The 27,644-nt window shown below is 43.5% G+C and overlaps 1 protein-coding gene across 1 annotated transcript; it reads right to left on the bottom strand.

Moving 5' to 3' along the window:
* Positions 1 to 352: 352 nt before the first annotated feature.
* Positions 353 to 27,644, bottom strand: LOC127918464 (signal-induced proliferation-associated 1-like protein 2). The gene is made up of 6 exons (XM_052501741.1): positions 27,627 to 27,644; positions 27,088 to 27,304; positions 23,847 to 23,978; positions 11,649 to 11,766; positions 9,443 to 9,524; positions 353 to 638 (listed from the first exon to the last, which is right to left on the bottom strand). The coding sequence occupies exons 1-6, from the start codon at positions 27,642 to 27,644 to the stop codon at positions 492 to 494; spliced, it is 714 nt and encodes a 237-aa protein (XP_052357701.1). The 3' UTR covers positions 353 to 491.

Raw genomic sequence — 27,644 nt, 5'->3', positions numbered from 1 at the left:
GGTTCCCCAGGACAGAGGGGTTCCCCAGGGGACAGAGAAAGAGGGTTCCCCAGGGGACAGAGAAAGAGGGGTTCCCCAGGGGACAGAGAAAGAGGGTTCCCCAGGGGACAGAGAAAGAGGGTTCCCCAGGGGACAGAGAAAGAGGGTTCCCCAGGGGACAGAGACAGAGGGGTTCCCCAGGACAGAGGGATCCCCAGGGGACAGAGAAAGAGGGGTCCCCCAGGACAGGCTCTCCCACACAGAACAGGGTTTCCTTGAATAGTTATGTTTTTGTCCCTGGGGCCCCAGGGAGTTTGTAGTTTGTAGAAATGTTCTGTCCATGTGTCATTTGAGAAGTCAAGCCCCCCCCAGGGCAGTAGAGGGTTCCATTGCTCCTTGGGCAGTAGGTCTCTCTCAGTGCAGTAGAATGGCAGTAGTCCTCAGAGTTCTGTTACGCCCTGGGGTAGTAGAGTTCCATTGTTCCCCAGGGGCATTAATAGTCCAGTAGAGTTTCAGGGTTTCTTGTCGATAGTGTGGAAGAACCATTCAGTAAACTTCCTGAGTTGAGCGGCTGATGTCTGACTCTCCTCCTGTAGTCTCATGTTGTCTTGTCTCAGGTGCTGCACCTCTACCTGCAGCAACATTTTGTCCTCCTTCTCCTGGTAGAGAGAGAGAGAACATATCATATTAACACTGACCTCTAACCACTGACCCCAAACCCTAACCCTGACCCTAACCCTAACCTCTACATGCAGCAACACCTCCTGGTCCTCCTCCCGAGGAGGAGATCAACACTCAACATTAGGGTTTTGTCTGAAATGGATGCCATTTCAGGTGGAGGCTATAAACAGTATCTTATCACTCACTTGGAATAAATATGGGTTCAGATATAGCTGTAAAATGACAAACACACCCTATTGTTCTTGGCTTATAAGACTAGCTACGTGACGTTTCTCTAACCAACTTAAAAAGGGGACCCTGGCTTCTATAGTCAGGCAGGACTATGTATGGTAAATGGGTTTCCCTGTATTCTTCCCATGGTTAAAATAAGGGACTGGAGAGCCCAGACACAGTAAGGAGAGGAAGGTAGAGAGGTTAGGTGGTGATTAAGAAAGGAGACCATTATACAATTACACCATACCATTACACCATTATACCATTACACCATTACACCATACCATTACACCATACCAGTACACCACTACACAGTTGAACCATACAATTACAACATTACACAATTACACCATACCATTACACCATTATACCATTACATCATACCATTACACCATACCAGTATACCATTACACAGTTAAACCATACAATTACAACATTACACAATTACACCATACCATTACACCATTATACCATTACACCATACCATTACACCATACCAGTACACCATTACACAGTTGAACCATACAATTACAACATTACACAATTACACCATACCATTACACCATTATACCATTACATCATACCATTACACCATACCAGTATACCATTACACAGTTAAACCATACAATTACAACATTACACAATTACACCATACCATTACACCATTATACCATTACACCATACCATTACACCATACCAGTACACCATTACACAGTTGAACCATACAATTACAACATAACACAATTACACCATACCATTACACCATTATACCATTACACCATACCATTACACCATACCAGTATACCATTACACAGTTAAACCATACAAGTACAACATAACACAATTACACCATACCATTACACCATTACACCATACCATTACACCATTACACAGTTAAACCATACAATTACAACATTACACAATTACACCATACCATTACACCATTACAGCATTATACCATTACACCATTATACTACACCATACCATTACACCATACCATTACAGCATTATACTACACCATACCATTACACCATACCATTACACAATACCATTACACCATACCATTACAGCATTATACCATTACACCATTATACTACACCATACCATTACACCATACCATTACAACATTATACCATTACACTACACCATACCATTACACCATTATACTACACCATTACACCATTATACCATTACACCATACCATTACAGCATTATACCATTACACTACACCATACCACTACAGCATTATACCATTACACTACACCATTACACCATTATACCATTACACCATACCACTACAGCATTATACCATTACACCATTATACTACACCATACCATTACACCATACCATTACAACATTATACCATTACACTACACCATACCATTACACCATTATACCATTACACTACACCATTACACCATTATACCATTACACCATACCATTACAGCATTATACCATTACACTACACCATACCACTACAGCATTATACCATTACACTACACCATTACACCATTATACCATTACACCATACCATTACAGCATTATACCATTACACTACACCATACCACTACACCATTATACCATTACACCATACCATTACACAATACCATTACACCATACCATTACAGCATTATACCATTACACCCTCACACCACACCATTATACTACACCATACCATTACAACATTATACCATTACACCATTACAGCATTATACCATTACACCATTATACTACACCATACCATTACACCATACCATTACAGCATTATACCATTACACCATTACACTACACCATACCATTACACCACACCATTACAACATTATACCATTACACCATTACAGCATTACACCATTACACTACACCATACCATTACACCATACCATTACACCATAGCATTACACCATTACACTATACCATACCATTACAGCATTATACCATTACAGCATTACACCATACCATTACACCATTACACCATTATACTACACCATACCATTACAACATACCATTACAGCATTATACCATTACAGCATAACACCATACCATTACACCATTACACCATTATACTACACCATACCATTACACCATACCATTACACCATTATACTACACCATACCATTACACCATACCATTACACCATTATACTACACCATACCATTACACCATACCATTACAGCATTACACCATGCAATTACACCATACCATTACACCATACCATTACACCATTATACCATTACACTATTACAGCATACCATTACACCATTATACTACACCATACCATTACACCATTACACCATACCATTACACCATTACACCATACCATTACAGCATTACACCATACCATTACAGCATTATACCATTACACCATTACACCATACCATTACAGCATTATACCATTACACCATTACACCATACCATTACAGCATTATACCATTACACCATAACACCATGCCACTACAGCATTATACACACAATTCCAACATTACACCATAGCATTATACCAGTACACCATACAATTACACCATTACACCATACCATTACATCACACCATTACACCATACCATTACACCATACCAGTACACCATTATACCATTATACCATTGCACAATTCCATTCCATTACAACATTAAAACATACCATAATACCATTACACCATACCATTACACCATACCATTACACCATACAATTACACCTTACTATTACACTATTACACAATTACACCATACCATTACACCATACCATTACATCATACAATTACACCATTTCATCATACCATTTCACCATACCATTATACCAATACACCATAACATTACACCATATCATTACATAATTTCACCATTACGGTCACGTTCTGTCCATCGTTCGTATGTGTTTTCCTTGTTTTAGTGTATGTCAGGAAGTGAGCTGGGTGGGCATTCTATGTTGTGTGTCTGGTTTGTCTATTTCTATGTTTGGCCTGATATGGTTCTCAATCAGAAGCAGGTGTTAGTCATTGTCTCTGATTGACGCCAGGACAGCAGAGTCAATCACCACCTTCCGGAGACACCTGAAACCCCACCTCTTTAAGGAATACCTAGGATAGGATAAGTAATCCTTCTCACCCCCCTAAAAGATTTAGATGCACTATTGTAAAGTGGCTGTTCCACTGGATGTCATAAGGTGAATGCACCAATTTGTAAGTCGCTCTGGATAAGAGCGTCTGCTAAATGACTAAATTGGGAACCATATTTAGGTAGCCTGTTTTGTGTTGGGTTTTGTGGGTGATTGTTCCTGTCTCTGTGTTTGCACCAGATAGGAATGTTTAGGTTTTCACTTTTCTTGTTTTGTATAGTCTGTTCATGTATAGTCGTCTTTATTAAAAACATGAATAACCACCACGCTGCATTTTGGTCCGCCTCTCTTTCACCAGAAGAAAACCCTTACAGAATCACCCACCAACCAAGGACCAAGTGGCGTGGTTAACAGAGGCAGCAGCAGCAGCAGCAGGAGAAGCGACAGGTGCAGCAGCAGCAGTGGGAGAGGCTGCACTATTTGGATAAGTGGACTTGGGAGGAGATCCTTGACGGAATAGGACCCTGGGCAGAGCCAGGGAATATTTCCACCCCAAAGCCGAGCTGGAGGCAGCGAAAGCAGAGAGGCGGCATTATGAGGAGCTAGCACGGCAGAGCGGCTGGAAGCCCGAGAGGCACCACCAAAATGTCTTGGGGGGACACAGGGAGAGTGTGGCAGAGTCAGAAGTCAGACCTGAGCCAACTCCCCCTGTTTACCGTAAGGAGCCATGGATGGAATTGGAGCTGTCGGCAAAGCTGAGTGCTGAGTCTGAGAGTGTGGAGGATGTATATATGCCATTTAGCAGACGCTTTTATCCAAAGCGACTTACAGTCATGTGTGCACACATTCTACATATGGGTGGTCCCGGGAATCGAACCCACTACCCTGGCGTTACAAGCGCCATGCTCTACCAACTGTGCTACAGAAGGACCACAATGTTGTATTGGACAGAGTAGAAAGAAAGCTGTTGGTTTGGCATAGTATGCACGGCATACCAGTGCCAGCACCACGCATCAGGCCTACAGTGCCCCCGCCTGTCCAGCGCTGCCGGAGCCTTCCTACTCACCAGCGCAGCTAGAGTCTCCCGCCTGTCCGGCGCTGTCAGAGCTACCGCCCTCATGCCAGAGGCGCCAGAGCCCCTCATTCCAGAGGCACCAGTGCTCCTCAGTCCAGCGCTGCCAGAGCCTTTTCTCCAGTCTGCCCAGCGCCGTCTGAGCTACCAGTCTGCCCAGCGCCGCCAGTGCCGCCAGTCTGCCCAGCGGAGCCAGTGCCGCTAGTCTGCCCAGCGCCGTCTGAGCTACCCGTCTGCCCAGCGCCGTCTGAGCTGCCAGTCTGCCCAGCGCCGCCAGTGCCGCCAGTCTGCCCAGCGCCGCCAGTGCCGCCAGTCTGCCCAGCGCCGCCAGTGCCGCCAGTCTGCCCAGCGCCGCCAGTGCCGCCAGTCTGCCCAGCGCCGCCAGAGCCGCCAGTCTACCCAGCGCCAGGATCCGCCAGAACTGCCAGGATCTGCCAGTCAGCCAGGATCTGCCAGTCGGCCAGGTTCCGCCAGTCGGCCAGGCTCCGCCAGAACTGCCAGTCGGCCAGGATCTGCCAGTCGGCAGGATCTGCCATTCAGCCAGGATCTGCCAGTCAGCCAGGATCAGTTAGATCCACCATTCAGCCAGGATCCGCCAGTCTGCCAGAATCCACCAGTCAGCCAGGATCCGCCAGAAGTGCCAGTCAGCCAGGATCTGCCAGATCCGCTAGTCAGCCAGGATCCGCCAGTCAGCCAGGATCTGCCAGTCAGCCAGGATCTGCCGGAACCACCAGCCAGCCAGGATCTAGTAGATCCATCAACCTGCCTGAGCTTCCTCTCACTCCTGAGCTTCCTCTCACTCCCGAGCTTCCCCTCGGTCCCGAGCTTCCTCGGTCCCGAGCTTCCCCTCAGTCCCGAGCTTCACCTTAGTCCCGAGTCACCCAGTCCAGTGGGGCCCGTTGTTAGGTTTCCTAGGCCAAGGTTAGCGGCGAGAGTCGCCACTCAAGGGACCCTAAGGAGGTGGACTAAGACAATTATGGAGTGGGGTCCACGTCCATCGCCAGAGCCGCCACCGTGGACAGATGCCCACCCAGACCCTCCCCTATAGGTTTTGATTGTGCGTTCGGAGTCCGCACCTTGGGGGGGGTTCTGTCACGTTCTGTCCATCGTTCGTATGTGTTTTCCTTGTTTAAGTGTTGGTCAGGACGTGAGCTGGGTGGGCATTCTATGTTGTGTCTGGTTTGTCTATTTCTATATTTGGCCTGATATGGTTCTCAATCAGAGGCAGGTGTTAGTCATTGTCTCTTATTGGGAACCATATTTAGGTAGCCTGTTTTGTGTTGGGTTTTGTGGGTGATTGTTCCTGTCTCTGTGTTTGCACCAGATAGGACTGTTGAGGTTTTCACTTTTCTTGTTTTGTATAGTCTGTTCATGTATAGTCGTCTTTATTAAAAACATGAATAACCACCACGCTGCATTTTGGTCCGCCTCTCTTTCACCTGACGAAAACCCTTACATTTACACCATATCATTATACCATTACACCACACAATTCCACAATTCCACCATACCATTACACCATACAATTACACTATTACACCATACCATTACACCATACCATTACACCATACCATTACACCATACCATTACACCATACCATTACACCATACCATTACACCGTACCATGACACCGTACCATTACACTATACCATTACACCACACCATTACACAGTACCATTACACCATACCATTACACCATACCATTATACCATTACACCACACCATTACACCATACCATTACACCACACCATTACACCATTACACCATACCATGACACCACACCATACCATTACACCGTACCATTACACTATTACACCACACCATTACACCATACCATTACACCACACCATTACACCACACTATTACACCATACCATTACACCATACCATTACACCACACCATTACACCACACCATTACACCATACCATTACACTATTACACCATACCATTACACCATACCATTACACCGTACCATTACACTATTTCACCATACCATTACACCATACCATTACACCACACCATTACCCCACACCATTACACCATACCATTACACTATTACACCATAACATTACACCGTACCATTACACTATTTCACCATACCATTACACCATACCATTACACCACACCATTACACCATACCATTACACCACACCATTACACCATACCATTACACCACACCATTACACCGTACCATTACACCATACCATTACACCATACCATTACACCATACCATTATTCATTTACATTACATTTACATTTAAGTCATTTAGCAGATTATTCCATTACACCACACCATTACACCACACCATTACACCATTACACCATACCATTACACCACACCATTAAACCACACCATTACACCATACCATTACACCACACCATTACACCACACCATTACACCATACCATTACATCATACCATTACACCATACCATTACACCGTACCATTACACCATACCATTACACTATTACACCATACCATTACACCATTACACCATACCATTACACCACACCATTACACCATACCATTACACCAGACCATTATATTACACCACACCATTACACCATACCATTACACCATACCATTACACCGTACCATTACACCGTACCATTACACCATACCATTACACTATTACACCATACCATTACACCATACCATTACACTATTACACCATACCATTACACCACACCATTATACCATTACACTATTACACCATACCATTACACCCTACCATTACACCATACCATTACACTATTACACCATACCATTACACCATACCATTATACCATACCATTACATTACACCACACCATTACACCACATCATTACATCATTTATACCATTACACCATACCATTATACCATACCATTACATTACACCACACCATTATACCGTACCATTACACCATACCATTACACCGTACCATTACACCATACCATTACACCGTACCATTGCCCCATACCATTACACCACACCATTACACCACACCATTACACCGTACCATTACACATACCATTACACCATACCATTGTACCATTACACCACACCATTACACCACACCATTACACCATTACACCATACCATGACACCACACCATTACACCATTACACCATACCATGACACCACACCATTACACCACCATACCATTATATCATACCATTACACCATACCATTACACCGTACCATTACACTATTACACCATTACACCATACCATTACACCACACCATTACACCGTACCATTACACCACACCATTACACCATACCATTACATCATACCATTACACCATTCCATTACACCATTCCATTACACCATACCATTACACCACACCATTACACCATACCATTACACCATACCATTACACCATACCATTACACCATACCATTACACCATACCATTACATCATACCATTACACCATACCATTACACCGTACCATTACACCATACCATTACACCGTACCATTACACTATTACACCATACCATTACACTATTATACCATACCATTGCACCATTACACCGTACCATTACACCATACCATTACACCACACCATTACACCATACCATTACACCGTACCATTCTACCATACCATTACACCACACCATTACACCATACCATTACACCACACCATTACACCATACCATTACACCGTACCATTACACCGTACCATTACACCGTACCATTTCACCATACCATTACACCACACCATTTCACCATTACACCGTACTATTACACCATACCATTACACCATACCATTACACCATACCATTACACCATTGTACCATTACACCATTGTACCATTACACCATTGTACCATTACACCACACCATTACACCATTACACCATACCATTACACCGTACCATTACACCATACCATTACACCACACCATTACACCATTGTACCATTACACCAAACAATTACACAGTATCATTATAGCATTTCACCATACCAATACACTACTACACCATACCAGTATACCATTACATTACATAATATCTTTATACCATTTTTTTTTACCTTTATTTAACGAGGCAGTTAAGTCAGTTAAGAACAAATTATTTTTTTCAATGACGGCCTAGGAACAGTGGGTTAACTGCCTGTTCAAGGGCAGAACGACAGATTTGTACCTTGTCAGCTTGGGATTTGAAATTGCAACCTTTCGGCTGCTAGTCCAACAGCTCTAACCACTAGGCTACCCTGCCGCACCATTTCACCATACCATTACACAATACCGTTCCACCATTACACCATACTATTACACCATACCAGTATACCACTATACCACGCCTCTTGCGCTGAGATGCAGTGCCTTAGATCGCTGGGCCACTCGGGAGCCTAAAAATATTGTTGCCAACACATTTTCCTTTGAGGGCCATTGTCTCTGGAGGTGTGGGAAGAGAAAAGAAGGAAAATAAAAAGAGAAGACGAAGAAATGAAGAGAGTGCCGTACCTTTCTGAGGTCATACTGCAGTTGTCTCAGGATCACCTCCAGTTGGTTGACTTTACCAGTCAGAGTGGAGGGGGAGTTGTTCCTGGACAAACACATAGATGTTATAGTGTAGTATAGTGTTGTGATTTGAAGTGGTATAGTATGATACGGTATAGTATGGTATAGTATGGTATGGTATATTATGGTATGGTATAATATAGTATAGTGTGTTGTTGTATGGTACAGCATAGTATGGTGTAGTAATGTATGGTATAGTATGGTATGGTAGAATATAGTATAGTGTGTGGTTGTATGGTACAGCATAGTATGGTGTAGTAATGTATAGTAATGTATGGTATAGTATGGTATGGTATAATATGGTATGGTATGGTATGGTATAGTACAGTATGGTATAGTAAAGTATGGAACAGTATAGTAGGGTTCGGTATCGTATAGTATGGTGTGCCATAGTATGATATGATGTGGTATGGTATAGTATGGTATGGTATAGTATGATTTGATGTGGTATGGTATAGTATGGTATGGTATAGTATGATATGATGTGGTATGGTATAGTATGGTATGGTATAGTATGATTTGATGTGGTATGGTATAGTATGGTATGGTATAGTATGACATAGCATGGTATGCTATAGTATGGCATGCTATGGTATAGTATTGTATGGTATGATATAGTATGGTATTGTATGATATTATGTCGCATGGTATAGTATGGTATGGTATAGTATGGTACAGCATAGTATGGTATAGTAGGGCATAGTATAGAATAGTAGGGTATGGTATATTATGGTATAGCATAGTATGGTATAGTAGGGCATAGTATAGAATAGTAGGGTATGGTATAGTATGGTATAGCATAGTATGGTATAGTAGGGCATAGTATAGAATAGTAGGGTATGGTATATTATGGTATAGCATAGTATGGTATAGTAAGGCATAGTATAGAATAGTAGGGTATGGTATAGTATGGTATAGCATAGTATGGACTAGTATGGAATAGGTGTAGTATAGTATGGTATAGCTTGGCATGGTATAGCATAGTATGGTATAGTATTGTATGGTATAATATAGTATGGTATAGTATTGTATAGTGTGATATTATGTGGCATGGTATCGTATGATGTGGTATGGTATAGTATGGAATGGTATAGTATGGTACAGCATAGAATGGTATAGTATGGCATAGTATATAATAGTAGGGTATGGTATAGTATGGTATAGCATAGTATGGAATGGTATAGTATTGTATAGTATGTTATGGTGTGGTATGGTATAGTATGGTATATTATAGTATGGTAAGGTATAGTATAGTATGGTACGGCATGGTGTGGTATAGTATGGTATAGTATAGTATGGTATGGTATGGTGTAGTACGTATGGTACGGTATGGTACGGTACGGTATAGTATAGTATAATATAGTATGGTATAGTATGGTATAGTATGGTATAGTATAATATAGTATGGTGTGGTATGGTATGGTATGGTATAGTAGGGTATGGCATAGTATAGTACGGTATGGTATATTATAGTATAGTATGGTATAGTATGGTATGGTATGGTATGGTATAGTATGGTATGGTATAGTATGGTATAGTATGGTATAGTATGGTATGGTGGTATGGTATAGTATGGTATAGTATGGTATGGTATGGTATAGTATGGTATAGTATGGTATGTATGGTATAGTATGGTATGGTATAGTATGGTATGGTATGGTATGTGTATGGTATGGTATAGTATGGTATAGTATGGTATAGTATGGTATGGTATGTATAGTATGGTATGGTATAGTATGGTATAGTATGGTATAGGTATAGTATGGTATGGTATGGTATAGTATGGTATAGTATGGTATGGTATAGTATGGTATAGTATGGTATGGTATATAGTATGGTATAGTATGGTATGGTATGGTATAGTATGGTATGGTATAGTATGGTATGGTATGGTATGTGTAGTATGGTATGGTATAGTGGTATAGTATGGGTTAGTATGGTATAGTGTGTATAGTATGGTATGGTGTGGTATGGTATAGTATGGTATGGTATAGTATGGTGTAGTATGATATAGTATTGTATAGTATGGTATGGTGTGGTATGGTATAATATGGTATGGTGTGGTACGGTATAGTATGGTAGAGTATGGTATGGTATGGTATGGTGTCGTATGGTATGGTATGTGTATTACAAGTGATGAGGCTCTCACCCTGCCTCTAGGGCGGCCCCCTCAGCTGCAGCCACGCGTCTGGTCAGTTCCTTTGAGATTTGGAGCGCCTCGGCCCTCTGCATGTCTGTCATGGTGCAGAAAGACGCCACCCGCTGGTCTGGGACACACAGCAAGCAGGAAACAGGCTCAATCATGATATTGTTAATGTTTGCATGCATCTATAACAATCTCCAATCAACAACATATAACCATAAAGACAGTTAAATTATTTTACAGATTATTTTAAGTAAATTGGGTTTTATTATATGGATAACTTTAAATTGGGTTTAATTATATAGATTATTTAAAATAAATTGGGTTTTAATATATAGATTATTTAAAATAAATTGGGTTTTATTATATAGATTATTTAAAATAAATTGGGTTTTAATATATAGATTATTTTAAGTAAATTGGGTTTTATTATATAGATTATTTTAAATAATGTGGGTTTTAATATATATATTATTTAAAATAAATTGGGTTTTAATATATAGATAATTTTAAATAAATTGGGTTTTATTATATAGATTATTTTAAATAATTTGGGTTTTAATAAATAGATTATTTAAAATAAATTGGGTTTTAATAAATAGATACTTTTAAGTAAATTGGGTTTTATTATATAGATTATTTTAAATAATTTGGGTTTTATTATATAGATTATTTTAAATAATGTGGGTTTTAATAGATAGATAATTTTAAGTAAATTGGGTTTTATTATATAGATTATTTTAAATAATTTGGGTTTTAATAAATAGATTAGATCCTCTCCCCTCCCCTCCCCTCCCCTCCCCTCCTCTCCTCTCCTCTCCTCTCCTCTCCTCTCCTCTCCTCTCCTCTCCTCTCCCCATGTGTCTGAAGAGCCTGCTGCTTGGCTCCTAGAAGGTCTAGATTACATAGTCGTCTGTCAGGCTGTAGTCATGCGTATTCTAGGCTTACACCAGAACAGCTCTGCCTGCTTTTCTCCCAACGGAAAACACTGACTTGGTAAGTGACCTTACCATGAGGACAGCTCTAGTCGATCTCTCTGGGGGGCAATCTGTAGTTGCACCATCCATTTTTGGACTTCTGTATTAATGAAAAATAACCATTGACTGTGGAATAATATAACTTTGAAATGCCTCACCAGCTTAGTTTAACAGTCACGTTCTATCAGAACCCAAAATAGAAGCTTGTTAACTCTAATGTTTGTAAACAATGTAGTTGAAAACAACACTGCAGAGCCTCAAAACATGTTTAAAACGAGCATTGTGAGATCATGGATGGTCGGTCATTGAATGCTTGGCTCTATCTAGGAGAGGGGTTACATTTCTCCAGCTCCATCCCTCAGCTTTTTACTGAAACAGGGGTGGAAGTCGGGTTGGTTATTGTTTCAACTGCTGATTAATGCTTTACTGCTTTAAAGAGAATGTCCCATAAATGTAGACTCAAATCAAACCAAATCTCTGAGACAAAAGCCCCTGTCTGTAACACTGAGTGTGTCTGAAATGTCCACCTCCACCTCTTCTCTAAAAACTGGACTACTGTTGACCAGGACCCATAGGGCGTCAGCGTAGCCTAGTGGTTAGAGCGTTGGACTAGTAACCGGAAGGTCAAACCCCCGAGCTGACAAGGTACAGATCTGTCGTTCTGCCCCTGAACAGGCAGTTAACCCACTGTTCCCAGGCCGTCATTGAAAATAAGAATATGTTCTTAACTGACTTGTCTGGTTAAATAAAGGTAAAATAAAAAAATAAAAAAAATAATAGGGCTCTATATAGTGGACTACTGTTGACCAGGACCCATAGGGCTCTATATAGTGGACTACTGTTGACCAGGACCCATAGGGCTCTATATAGTGGTCTACTGTTGACCAGGACCCATAGGGCTCTATATAGTGGACAACTGTTGACCAGGACCCTTAGGGCTCTATATAGTGGACTACTGTTGACCAGGACCCTTAGGGCTCTATATAGTGGACTACTGTTGACCAGGACCCATAGGGCTCTATATAGTGGTCTACTGTTGACCAGGACCCATAGGGCTCTATATAGTGGACTACTGTTGACCAGGACCCACAGGGCTCTATATAGTGGACTACTGTTGACCAGGACCCACAGGGCTCTATATAGTGGACTACTGTTGACCAGGACCCACAGGGCTCTATATAGTGGACTACTGTTGACCAGGACCCATAGGGCTCTATATAGTGGACTACTGTTGACCAGGACCCACAGGGCTCTATATAGTGGACTACTGTTAACCAGGACCCACAGGGCTCTATATAGTGGACTACTGTTAACCAGGACCCACAGGGCTCTATATAGTGGACTACTGTTGACCAGGACCCACAGGGCTCTATATAGTGGACTACTGTTGACCAGGACCCACAGGGCTCTATATAGTGGACTACTGTTGACCAGGACCCTTAGGGCTCTATATAGTGGACAGGGTGTCAGTTCAGAAACATTGTGTTAGCTGTTTGCATCAGGCTTACAGAAGGTTAGGGAGACCACTCTCTTATTCCATATGAATGGACGGTTTCCTTCTTGTTCACAGGCTGCGTCACAAAGATGAAACAAAACAGTTCCACGAAAGCAGAGACAGGGACTGAATTGTCTCCCAAATAGCACCCTATTCCCTATTAGTGGACAGGCTCTATATAGTAGAGCCCAGTAGTGCACTGCTTTGAATCAGGACCTATAGGGACTAAGGTGTCATTTGTGATGGAACCATTCACTGAGTCTGGCACTCACATAACAGAAAGGCTGCTTTTCAGGCATTTCCATGTTCCATATTCAATCAAACAACAGAATCGCCTGTAACCCACGTGACCAGAGAGATGGTTTCTGTGGGGAGAGTATTGAAGAGAGGGAGCCACAAAGAGAAGGCAGAGTACTGATTAGAGGAAGGATATTTGATAGAGAGAGACGGCAGCGTATTGAATAGAGGAGGGATATTAAAGAGAGGGAGAGAGAGAGACCGCTTGGCTAGAGGCTACAGAGAGAGGCAACTTGGCGAGAGGCTACAGAGAGAGGCAGAGAGAGACAGCTTGGCTAGAGGCTACAGAGAGAGACAGAGAGAGACAGCTTGGCGAGAGGCTACAGAGAGAGGCAGAGAGAGACAGCTTGGCTAGAGGCTACAGAGAGAGGCAGAGAGAGACAGCTTGGCTAGAGGCTACAGAGAGAGGCAGAGAGAGACAGCTTGGCTAGAGGCTACAGAGAGAGACAGAGGGAGACAGAGAGAGACAGCTTGGCGAGAGGCTACAGAGAGAGGCAGAGAGAGACAGCTTGGCTAGAGGCTACAGAGAGAGGCAGAGAGAGACAGCTTGGTGAGAGGCTACAGAGAGAGGGCAGTGAGAGACAGCTTGGCTAGAGGCTAGAGAGAGACAGCTTGGCTAGAGGCTACAGAGAGAGACAGTGAGAGACAGCTTGGCTAGAGGCTACAGAGAGAGAGGAAGCTTGGCTAGAGGCTACAGAGAGAGACAGAGGGAGACAGAGAGAGACAGCTTGGCTAGAGGCTACAGAGAGAGGCAGAGAGAGACAGCTTGGCTAGAGGCTACAGAGAGACAGGGAGACAGAGAGAGACAGCTTGGCTAGAGGCTACAGAGAGAAGCAGAGAGAGACAGCTTGGCTACAGGTTACAGAGAGAGACAGAGGGAGACAGAGAGAGACAGCTTGGCGAGAGGCTACAGAGCGAGGCAGACAGAGACAGCTTGGCTAGAGACTACAGAGAGAGACAGTGAGAGACAGCTTGGCTAGAGGCTACAGAGAGAGACAGCTTGGCTAGAGGCTACAGAGAGAGACAGCTTGGCTAGAGGCTACAGAGAGAGACAGCTTGGCTAGAGGCTACACAGAGAGACAGTGAGAGACAGCTTGGCTAGAGGCTACAGAGAGAGACAGTGAGAGACAGCTTGGCTAGAGGCTACAGAGAGAGACAGCTTGGCTAGAGGCTACAGAGAGAGGCAGAGAGAGACAGCTTGGCGAGAGGCTACAGAGAGAGGCAGAGAGAGACAGCTTGGCTAGAGGCTACAGAGAGACAGTGAGAGACAGCTTGGCTAGAGGCTACAGAGAGAGACAGCTTGGCTAGAGGCTACACAGAGAGACAGTGAGAGACAGCTTGGCTAGAGGCTACAGAGAGAGACAGTGAGAGACAGCTTGGCTAGAGGCTACAGAGAGAGACAGCTTGGCTAGAGGCTACAGAGAGAGACAGAGGGAGACAGAGAGAGACAGCTTGGCTAGAGGCTACAGAGAGAGACAGAGGGAGACAGAGAGAGACAGCTTGGCTAGAGGCTACAGAGAGAGGCAGAGAGAGACAGCTTGGCTAGAGGCTACAGAGAGAGACAGGGGAGACAGAGAGAGACAGCTTGGCTAGAGGCTACAGAGAGAGGCAGAGAGAGACAGCTTGGCTAGAGGCTACAGAGAGAGGCAGCTTGGCTAGAGGCTACACAGAGAGACAGAGAGAGACAGCTTGGCTAGAGGCTACAGAGAGAGGCAGAGAGAGACAGCTTGGCTAGAGGCTACAGAGAGAGACAGAGGGAGACAAAGAGAGACAGCTTGGCTGAGCATCTTTTGAATCATGCCAAATTAGTAGTTAGTAGTCATAAACCAAGCAGACACAGAGTGTGTGTGTGTGTGTGTGTGTGTGTATGCGTGTGTGCGTGCGTGCGGTTAGACAGGGATGCAGTGCCTGTGCTGTGCCTGTCTGCGTGCGTGCGTGCGTGTGTGTGTGTGTGTGCGTGCGCGCGTGTGCGTAGTGAAAGTGATCAACAACTACAACAGATCAAGTCTCAGACAGGCAGAGGTTATTCAGGAGGTTGATCTCTCCTCTATCTCTATCAACAGTATTGATGGTAAATGACTTAAATCCAGGCAAGGAGAAGAGTAAATGCTATGAATAGACAGCTAGCTAGTAGACCATAGAGAAGAGAAACTGAGGCACAGAGAAAGAGCCAGGAGAGCCAATGCTGTTCAATCACTATTGTCTGCAGGGGACTGAGAGGAAATACAATTATCTAATAATTGATTGGATTTAAATAGCACTTTCTACCAACTGAGGTAGTCAAAGAGCTTTCCATAGTAGTGGGAAACATCTCATCCACCATCAATGTGTAGCACCCACCACGGCGACCATTTGTGAATCGCCACCTGACAGTGTTATGAAGCAAAATGTTTAATTGTGGGTTTTTTTATTGGATAAATCTAGAGTCAGAGCTAACAAATAGTATATCATATCATTCTGCTTTCAACTTGTAAACTCACTTTTAAGAAAATGGCCTGTGAATATTTTGCATCTAGTGAAGAGCTCTTCTTTATCTACACCCATTCAGTATCGTTCACGCCCTGTTGCTTTAGCCCCACCCATCTCGTTTCGCTCTCGGAGCGTTCTGAATGAACACTTGACTCTCTGGCTGATGATTGGTTTAACTCTGGATAACATGAAAACAGCCTCACCAGCTCTGAAGGCAAAAATGCCATTACGTTTCTTTGCCAACGTTTACTGACACCGGCCATATTCAACAGGTGTTTAGCTTAAGACATGCACCTAGCCAGGTAACCTAGCTAAACAACGAACCTAGCTAGCTAAACAACGAACCAAGCTAGCTAAACAACGAACCTAGCTAGCTAAACAACGAACCTAGCTAGTAAACAACAAACCTAGCTAGCTGTAAACAAACCTAGCTAACCCTAGCTAGCTAAACAACGAACCTAGCTAGGTAAACAACAAACCTAGCTAGGTAAACAACGGACCTGGCTAGCTAAACCAGAACGAACCTAGCTAGCTAAACAACGAACCTAGCTAGGTAAACAACGAACCTAGCTAGCTAAAAACGAACCTAGCTAGGTAAACAACATGTAGGATCACACATGTCACACATGTCACATAACATTAGCTAAAGAGCAGTTGGCTAGTTAACCAACAATGAACGTGTCATTACTACATTGCATGAATCTGCTGGGAGCTAACCAAACAAGTTCAATGTTAGCTAGCTAACAATAGGCTCTGACTAGCAAAGTAAACGGCTCTGGGATACGAATAATAACATCATACATGTAACGTTATCTAGCTAGCTAGCTAACAGTACATTTTAGCTTAAATTAAACTACTTTCTGTCAAAATGTAAAATGTAATATCTGAAAATGTAGCTAGCTAATGCTAGACTATCTAACATGTATACATCATCATGTATGATGGACGCATCTCCCTGTCACGGATGCCATACCACGGTTGCCCTTAGTTTGAAGATGTAATCCGGAGACAGGTATTTTCTCCATCTCTTTAACTATCATACTCTAATTCCACTGATTTCAAAACTTGATCCTCCAGAAAGTGGAGAGCAACACTTATGCAGCTCCACTTTTTTTTTTTTAAAAAGCTGCATTCTACAGGGATTACCAACAGGCTGACCAGCTCCAATAGACAGAAGCCTTCAATATGGCAGACCAATCCAACCCATTTTCTCGGCATGTCCAGCCTACACATTATTTCAGCCAATCATCGCTAGTGGGAAGGTTCCTCGCTTTTCTGTGGCTTAACCAACAAGGCTCTTAATTTAATATATTCATATTTACAGATGGTTATACATGTTTGTTATTAAGGCACATGAAAGTTCACGTGTTCCAGAAGGTATTTCTGCCAAAAACAAAAACAATAAAAAAGATAAACTAGTGATGTATTGACTTCCGACTAGTTTCCTGAAATGGGTCACATTCGTGCCAGATTGATCTACACATCCGATATCAGGTGGAGAGGCGAGGAGTGATATATGCTAATTAGGGAATGAGAGGGACGATTAGGTGGCCATGATGAGAATTTTGTCATGACACCAGGGTTAAAATCCCTACTCTTAGGATAAATGCCATGGGATTTTTAATGACAACAGAGAGTCAGGACACCCATTTAATGTCCCATCCAAAAAAACATCAGCGAAGTGACCCTTCAATGCGCTGGGAGCAGAGGAAACAGTGCCCCCTACTGGAGCTCCAACACAACTTCCAGCAGCATCTGGTCTCATTTCCAAGGACCGACCAGGACCAACCCTGATTAGCTTCAGAGGCAAGCTAGCAGTCTGATGCAGGATGGTTTAGGGTTAGGGGATTTCAGCTCAGTGAAATGATGGGTCTCTCTTCGTCAGAGCTTCTACAGTAGTTAGAAATTCGTCAGTAGTTAGAGATTATACAGTAGTTAGAGATCCTACAGTAGTTAGAACTTCTACAGTAAGAACGACAGTAGTTAGATTCTACAGTAGTTAGAGTTTCTACAGTAGTTAACACTTCTACTGTAGTTAGATAATCTACTGTAGTTAACACTACTATAGTAGTTAGAGATTCTACAGTAGTTAGAGATACTACAGTAGTTAGAACTTATACAGTAGTTAGAGATTCTACAGTAGTTAGATTCTACAGAACGAGAGATTATACAGTAGTTAGACATCCTACAGTAGTTAACACTTCTATTGTAGTTAGATATTCTACAGTAGTTAACACTTCTACTGTAGTTAGACATTCTAGAGTAGTTAGAGATTCTACAGTAGTTAGAACTTCTAAGGAGTTAGAGATCCTACGGGAGTTAGATTTTACATGATAGTTACAGCTTCTACTGTAGATAGAGATTCTACTGTAGTTAAAACTTCTACTGTAGTTAGAGCTTCTACGGTAGTTAGAGCTTCTATGGTAGTTAGAGATTCTACAGAAGTTAGAGAGATGAACCCAAAACAACAGATTGGAAGTGTAGTGGGAAGGAGAGAGGAGAACGACTAACACAAAGCAACATATTGAAGTGTAGTGGGAAGGAGAGGAGAACGATAACACAAAGCAACAGATTGGAAGTGTAGTGGGAAGGAGAGAGGAGAACGGCTAACACAAAGCAACAGATTGGAAGTGTAGTGGGAAGGAGAGAGGAGAACGACTAACACAAAGCAACAGATTGGAAGTGTAGTGGGAAGGAGAGAGGAGAACGACTAACACAAAGCAACAGATTGGAAGTGTAGTGGGAAGGAGAGGAGAACGACTAACACAAAGCAACAGATTGGAAGTGTAGTGGGAAAGAGAGAGGAGAACGGCTAACACAAAGCAACAGATTGGAAGTGTAGTGGGAAGGAGAGAGGAGAACGGCTAACACAAAGCAACAGATTGGAAGTGTAGTGGGAAGGAGAGAGGAGCGAGACTTACACAAAGCAACAGATTGGAAGTGTAGTGGGAAGGAGAGAGGAGAACGACTAACACAAAGCAACAGATTGGAAGTGTAGTGGGAAGGAGAGAGGAGCGAGACTAACACAAAGCAACAGATTGGAAGTGTAGTGGGAAGGAGAGAGGAGAACGGCTAACACAAAGCAACAGATTGGAAGTGTAGTGGGAAGGAGAGAGGACTAACACAAAGCAACAGATTGGAAGTGTAGTGGGAAGGAGAGAGGAGAACGACTAACACAAAGCAACAGATTGGAAGTGTAGTGGGAAGGAGAGAGGAGAACGACTAACACAAAGCAACAGATTGGAAGTGTAGTGGGAAGGAGAGAGTAGAACGACTAACACAAAGCAACAGATTGGAAGTGTAGTGGGAAGGAGAGAGGAGAACGACTAACACAAAGCAACAGATTGGAAGTGTAGTGGGAAGGAGAGAGGAGAACGACTAACACAAAGCAACAGATTGGAAGTGTAGTGGAAGGAGAGAGTAGAACGACTAACACAAAGCAACAGATTGGAAGTGTAGTGGGAAGGAGAGAGGAGAACGACTAACACAAAACAACAGATTGGAAGTGTAGTGGGAAGGAGAGAGGAGAACGACTAACACAAAACAACAGATTGGAAGTGTAGTGGGAAGGAGAGAGGAGAACGACTAACACAAAACAACAGATTGGAAGTGTAGTGGGAAGGAGAGAGGAGAACGACTAACACAAAGCAACAGATTAAAAGTGTAGTGGGAAGGAGAGAGGAGAACGACTAACATAAAGCAACAGATTGGAAGTGTAGTGGGAAGGAGAGAGGAGAACGGCTAACACAAAGCAACAGATTGGAAGTGTAGTGGGAAGGAGAGAGGAGCGAGACTTACACAAAGCAACAGATTGGAAGTGTAGTGGGAAGGAGAGAGGAGAACGACTAACACAAAGCAACAGATTGGAAGTGTAGTGGGAAGGAGAGAGGAGCGAGACTAACACAAAGCAACAGATTGGAAGTGTAGTGGGAAGGAGAGAGGAGAACGGCTAACACAAAGCAACAGATTGGAAGTGTAGTGGGAAGGAGAGAGGACTAACACAAAGCAACAGATTGGAAGTGTAGTGGGAAGGAGAGAGGAGAACGACTAACACAAAGCAACAGATTGGAAGTGTAGTGGGAAGGAGAGAGGAGAACGACTAACACAAAGCAACAGATTGGAAGTGTAGTGGGAAGGAGAGAGTAGAACGACTAACACAAAGCAACAGATTGGAAGTGTAGTGGGAAGGAGAGAGGAGAACGACTAACACAAAGCAACAGATTGGAAGTGTAGTGGGAAGGAGAGAGGAGAACGACTAACACAAAGCAACAGATTGGAAGTGTAGTGGAAGGAGAGAGTAGAACGACTAACACAAAGCAACAGATTGGAAGTGTAGTGGGAAGGAGAGAGGAGAACGACTAACACAAAACAACAGATTGGAAGTGTAGTGGGAAGGAGAGAGGGAGAACGACTAACACAAAACAACAGATTGGAAGTGTAGTGGGAAGGAGAGAGGAGAACGACTAACACAAAACAACAGATTGGAAGTGTAGTGGGAAGGAGAGAGGAGAACGACTAACACAAAGCAACAGATTAAAAGTGTAGTGGGAAGGAGAGAGGAGAACGACTAACATAAAGCAACAGATTGGAAGTGTAGTGGGAAGGAGAGGAGAACGGCTAACACAAAGCAACAGATTGGAAGTGTAGTGGGAAGGAGAGAGGAGCGAGACTTACAAAAGCAACAGATTGGAAGTGTAGTGGGAAGGAGAGAGGAGAACGACTAACACAAAGCAACAGATTGGAAGTGTAGTGGGAAGGAGAGAGGAGCGAGACTAACACAAAGCAACAGATTGGAAGTGTAGGGGAAGGAGAGAGGAGAACGGCTAACACAAAGCAACAGATTGGAAGTGTAGTGGGAAGGAGAGAGGACTAACACAAAGCAACAGATTGGAAGTGTAGTGGGAAGGAGAGAGGAGAACGACTAACACAAAGCAACAGATTGGAAGTGTAGTGGGAAGGAGAGAGGAGAACGACTAACACAAAGCAACAGATTGGAAGTGTAGTGGGAAGGAGAGAGGAGAACGACTAACACAAAGCAACAGATTGGAAGTGTAGTGGGAAGGAGAGAGGACTAACACAAAGCAACAGATTGGAAGTGTAGGGAAGGAGAGAGGAGAACGACTAACACAAAGCAACAGATTGGAAGTGTAGTGGAAGGAGAGAGGAGAACGACTAACACAAAGCAACAGATTGAAGTGTAGTGGGAAGGAGAGAGTAGAACGACTAACACAAAGCAACAGATTGGAAGTGTAGTGGAAGGAGAGAGGAGAACGACTAACACAAAGCAACAGATTGGAAGTGTAGTGGGAAGGAGAGAGGAGAACGACTAACACAAAGCAACAGATTGGAAGTGTAGGGGAAGGAGAGAGGAGAACGACTAACACAAAACAACAGATTGGAAGTGTAGTGGGAAGGAGAGAGGAGAACGACTAACACAAAACAACAGATTGAAGTGTAGTGGGGAAGGAGAGAGGAGAACGACTAACACAAAACAACAGATTGGAAGTGTAGTGGGAAGGAGAGAGGAGAACGACTAACACAAAACAACAGATTGGAAGTGTAGGGGAAGGAGAGAGGAGAACGACTAACACAAAGCAACAGATTAAAAGTGTAGTGGGAAGGAGAGAGGAGAACGACTAACATAAAGCAACAGATTGGAAGTGTAGTGGGAAGGAGAGAGGAGAAACGACTAACACAAAGCAACAGATTGGAAGTGTAGTGGGAAGGAGAGAGGAGAACGACTAACACAAAGCAACAGATTGGAAGTGTAGTGGGAAGGAGAGAGGAGCGAGACTTACACAAAGCAACAGATTGGAAGTGTAGTGGGAAGGAGAGAGGAGAACGACTAACACAAAGCAACAGATTGGAAGTGTAGTGGGAAGGAGAGAGGACTAACACAAAGCAACAGATTGGAAGTGTAGGGGAAGGAGAGAGGAGAACGACTAACACAAAGCAACAGATTGGAAGTGTAGTGGGAAGGAGAGAGGAGAACGACTAACACAAAGCAACAGATTGGAAGTGTAGTGGGAAGGAGAGAGGACTAACACAAAGCAACAGATTGGAAGTGTAGTGGGAAGGAGAGAGGAGAACGACTAACACAAAGCAACAGATTGGAAGTGTAGTGGGAAGGAGAGAGGAGAACGACTAACACAATGCAACAGATTGGAAGTGTAGTGGGAAGGAGAGGAGAACGACTAACACAAAGCAACAGATTGGAAGTGTAGTGGGAAGGAGAGAGAAGAACGACTAACACAAAGCAACAGATTGGAAGTGTAGGGAAGGAGAGAGGAGCGAGACTAACACAAAGCAACAGATTGGAAGTGTAGTGGGAAGGAGAGAGGAGCGAGACTTACACAAACAACAGATTGGAAGTGTAGTGGGAAGGAGAGAGGAGAACGACTAACACAAAACAACAGATTGGAAGTGTAGTGGGAAGGAGAGAGGAGAACGACTAACACAAAGCAACAGATTGGAAGTGTAGTGGAAGGAGAGAGGAGCGAGACTAACACAAAGCAACAGATTGGAAGTGTAGTGGGAAGGAGAGAGGAGAACGACTAACACAAAGCAACAGATTGGAAGTGTAGTGGGAAGGAGAGAGAGAACGACTAACACAAAGCAACAGATTGGAAGTGTAGTGGGAAGGAGAGAGGAGAACGACTAACACAAAGCAACAGATTGGATGTGTAGTGGGAAGGAGAGAGGAGAACGACTAACACAAAGCAGCAGATTGGAAGTGTAGTGGGAAGGAGAGAGGAGCGAGACTAACACAAAGCAACAGATTGGAAGTGTAGTGGGAAGGAGAGAGGAGAACGACTAACACAAAGCAACAGATTGGAAGTGTAGTGGGAAGGAGAGAGGAGCGAGACTAACACAAAGCAGCTACAATATCAAACAGTGGCGGTAACACACATGCTCACTATCACACAGACGCTAATGCACATACACACACACTCCCCAGTTTCTTACCTTCGAAAGTGCGTGCAGCGTCTACCAGGTGTGACCAGTCGAGTCCGGAGGCGGAGTCAGGGAGGGGCATGAGACCAGGGTCGTTGAACTTTGACCTGTCAGCCAGCGAGCCGTCAGAGAACCAGAACTCATCTCGAGAAAGAGAGGAAAGAAGACAGGCAGGTCAATGACCAGCACACACATGGTTTTTGACTTCAGGAAATTTTTAGATTAATCCAAATGTATGAATCTCTAGCACAGAACCAGAGAAAATGTCTAACAGGCCGTCCTGGAGAAGGCCCTTATAACCAATAACAGGAACAACTGTTGTGTCAACAAGTTCACTAAATCTTGTAAGAAAGACCAAACAAGACTCAGTGTCCTTGGCTAGAGACGTACACAAGACCCAGTCTCCTTGGCCAGGTGCCGTACCCAAGACCCAGTGTCCTGGCTAGGAGCCCTCCACAAGACCCAGTGTCCTTGGCTAGAGCCCTCCACAAGACCCAGTGTCCTTGGCTAGGAGCCCTCCACAAGACCCTGTGTCCTTGGCTAGAGCCCTCCACAAGACCCTGTGTCCTTGGCTAGAGCCCTCCACAAGACCCTGTGTCCTTAGCTAGGAGCCTCCACAAGACCCTGTATCCTTGGCTAGAGCCCTCCACAAGGTCCTGTGTCCTTGGCTAGGAGCCCTCCACAAGACCCAATGTCCTTGGCTGGGAGACGTCCACAAGACCAAGTGTCCTTGGCTGGGAGACGTCCACAAGACCCAGTGTCCTTGGCTGGGAGACGTACCCAAGACCAAGTGAGCATTACAGCATCTCTCCTCTCTCCTCTGAAGAAGCTGTCTGAAGGGTAATAAATGGCTTGTCTCACTGGATGTCTTCATGTCTCAATCAACAACCCCTTTCGTAATGTTCAATTTCAATTTAAGGGGCTTTATGCTTTATGTTTACATTGTCAAAGCAAGTCAAAAAGAAAAACAATACAAAAATTAAACATTAAACTCATAAAGATTCCAAAGGAATAGAGACATTTCAAATGTCATATTATGTCTATATAAGTGTTGTAATGATGTAACACATCATATTATATACAGTGTTGTAATGATGTAACACATCATATTATATACAGTGTTGTAATGATGTAACACATCATATTATATACAGTGTTGTAACGATGTAACACATCATATTATATACAGTGTTGTAATGATGTAACACATCATATTATATACAGTGTTGTAATGATGTAACACATCATATTATATACAGTGTTGTAATGATGTAACACATCATATTATATACAGTGTTGTAATGATGTAACACATCATATTATATACAGTGTTGTAATGATGTAACACATCATATTATATACAGTGTTGTAATGATGTGAAAATAGTTAAAGTACAAAAGGGAAAATAAATAAGCATAAATATGGGTTGTATTTACAATGGTGTTTGTTCTTCACTGGTTGCCCTTTTCTTGCGGCAACAGGTCACAAATATTGCTGCTGTGATGTCACACTGTGGTATTTCACCCAGTAGATATGGGAGTTTATCACAATTGGATTTGTTTTGTAATTCTTTAGAAATCTGTGTAATCTGAGGGAAATATGTGTCTCTAATATGGTCATACATTGGGAATGAGGTTAGGAAGTGCAGCTCAGTTTCCACCTCATTTTGTGGGCAGTGTGCAGATAGCCTGTCTTCTCTTGAGAGCCATGTCTGCCTACGGCGGCCTTTCTCAATAGCAAGGCTATGCTCGCTGAGTCTGTAAATAGTCAAAGCTTTCCTTAAGTTTGGGTCAGTCACAGTGGTCAGGTATTCTGACACTGTGTACTCTCTGTTTAGGGCCAAATAACATTCAAGTTTGCTCATTCTAGTTTTTCTTTCCAATGTGTCAGGTAATTATCTTTTTGTTTTCTCGTGATTTGGTTGGGTCTAATTGTGTTGCTGTCATGGGGCTCTGTGGGGTCAGTTTGTGTTTGTGAACAGAGCCCCAGGACCAGATTGCTTAGGGGACTCTAAGCAATATGTGTCTATGTTAATCTCTCTGTAGGGGATGGATTTGTTAGGGAAGGTTTGGGAATGACTTCCTTTTAGGTGGTTGTAGAATTTAACGACTGTTTCTGGATTTTGATAATCAGCAGGTATCGGTCTAACTTTGCTCTGCATTCATTATTTGGTGCTTTAGGTTGTACTCTCCCTCCCTATCCTTTCACTTCCACTATTCCACTGCCTCTCTCTCTCTCTCTCTCTCTCTCTCCTCTCTCTCTCTCTCTCTCTCCTCTCTCTCTCTCTCTCTCTCTCTCTCCTCTCTCTCTCCTCCTCTCTCTCTCTCTCTCCTTCCCTTCTCTCCTCTCTCTCTCTCTCTCCTCTCTTCCCTTCTCTCCTCTCTCTCCCTTCCCTTCTCTCCTCTCTCTCTCCCCTTCTCTCCTCTCTCTTTCTCTCTCTCTTCCCTCCTCTCTCTCCTTGGTCACTATCTCTCCCTCTCCCTCTCTATCTCTTTGTCTCTCTCTTGCTTGCTCTCTCCCTCTCTTTCAGCACTCTCCTTGACAGACAGGGAATGTAATATAAAGGCTCTTATTTCACAGAGAACACTTTGAAAGTGACAGGAGAGGGAGAGAGGGGAGAGCGAGCAAGAGAGTGAGAGAGAGAGATAATTCACTCCCTCCAATTTGAGTCTCAACTATTTACCAAATTGGTAGGTTTTAGTGTGGAGGAGAAAGATAGAGAGAAGAGAGAGCTCGTAACAGCTACCCTTCACAACAATCAGGCATCCATCAGGCATGACAGTTACAAGAAGGCAACAGGAAAAGAGACAGCTAAGAGCGTTAAGAGAGAAGAACCAGCTAAGAAGGTTAAGAGAGAAGAACCAGCGAAGAGGGCAAAGAGAGAAGAACCAGCTAAGAGGATGAACAGCAGCACTTCAAAGACATTCTCTTTATCTCAACAGAGCACTGAATACCAATATGGAAATGAAACCGAGGAAGGGAGAGGAGAGACAGACAGGGTCTGACAGGTGAACAGGACATTCTGTGTGACTGACAGTATAGCTGTCCTAATGAGGATTGAGCATGTTCATGTCAGAGACCTCCTCCTCTCAGCTGGTCAGTCAGGACACAGCTGTCCAACTCATGCAATCTCAGTGTGAGTGCCTCAAGCGTTCAATCTCAGTGAACATTAGCTGGTTGTGACAGGTCTTAATGCACCTTAATGACAGACGCATTTCCATTGTATGTCTGGATGTGTTTGTGCAATACTTACTCCTGAGGTTGGAGCCCCCCTGTCCTGGCATGCGTGGTGGCAGGGTGGCGTGATAGGGTGGAGTGGTGGAGAACAGGATGTCATTGGGCAGCGCCTGGTCCAGCATGGAGCTATGAGAGGAGGCGTAGGACGAGCCCTTTCTGTTGCTGCTACACACACTCGTCTGATAGGGTACGGTACAGGAGCGCCGTGGTGATAGGCTGCCCGTCGCAGACATCTGGAGGGGGAACAGAACACATCAACACACATTCACAACAAGAGCAGATCTGCTCCTTCCCAGCTAACAACGAATTCCCAGAAATGTATAGAACGTTCCTTTCCGTTCCTCTAAGAGTCTCATTAGATTATTAACTAAGGATTTCATAGGAATGTTCCCCTGATGTACAAGGAAGGTTTCCAACAGACAATTACCTTAATGTCAAATAGGACTTATCCAGAATGTTTACCATGTTCTCAGAATGTTAAGCAAATAGGACTTATCCAGAATGGGGTTCTGGCCACCATCCCCCCCGCCCCCCCACACACACACACACACACACAGTTCCCAGAGCTGCCAT

Source organism: Oncorhynchus keta, unplaced genomic scaffold, assembly GCF_023373465.1.
Source record: "Oncorhynchus keta strain PuntledgeMale-10-30-2019 unplaced genomic scaffold, Oket_V2 Un_contig_14263_pilon_pilon, whole genome shotgun sequence".
NCBI classification, from domain to species: domain Eukaryota; kingdom Metazoa; phylum Chordata; class Actinopteri; order Salmoniformes; family Salmonidae; genus Oncorhynchus; species Oncorhynchus keta.
This window is presented reverse-complemented; position numbering and strand designations above follow the sequence as displayed.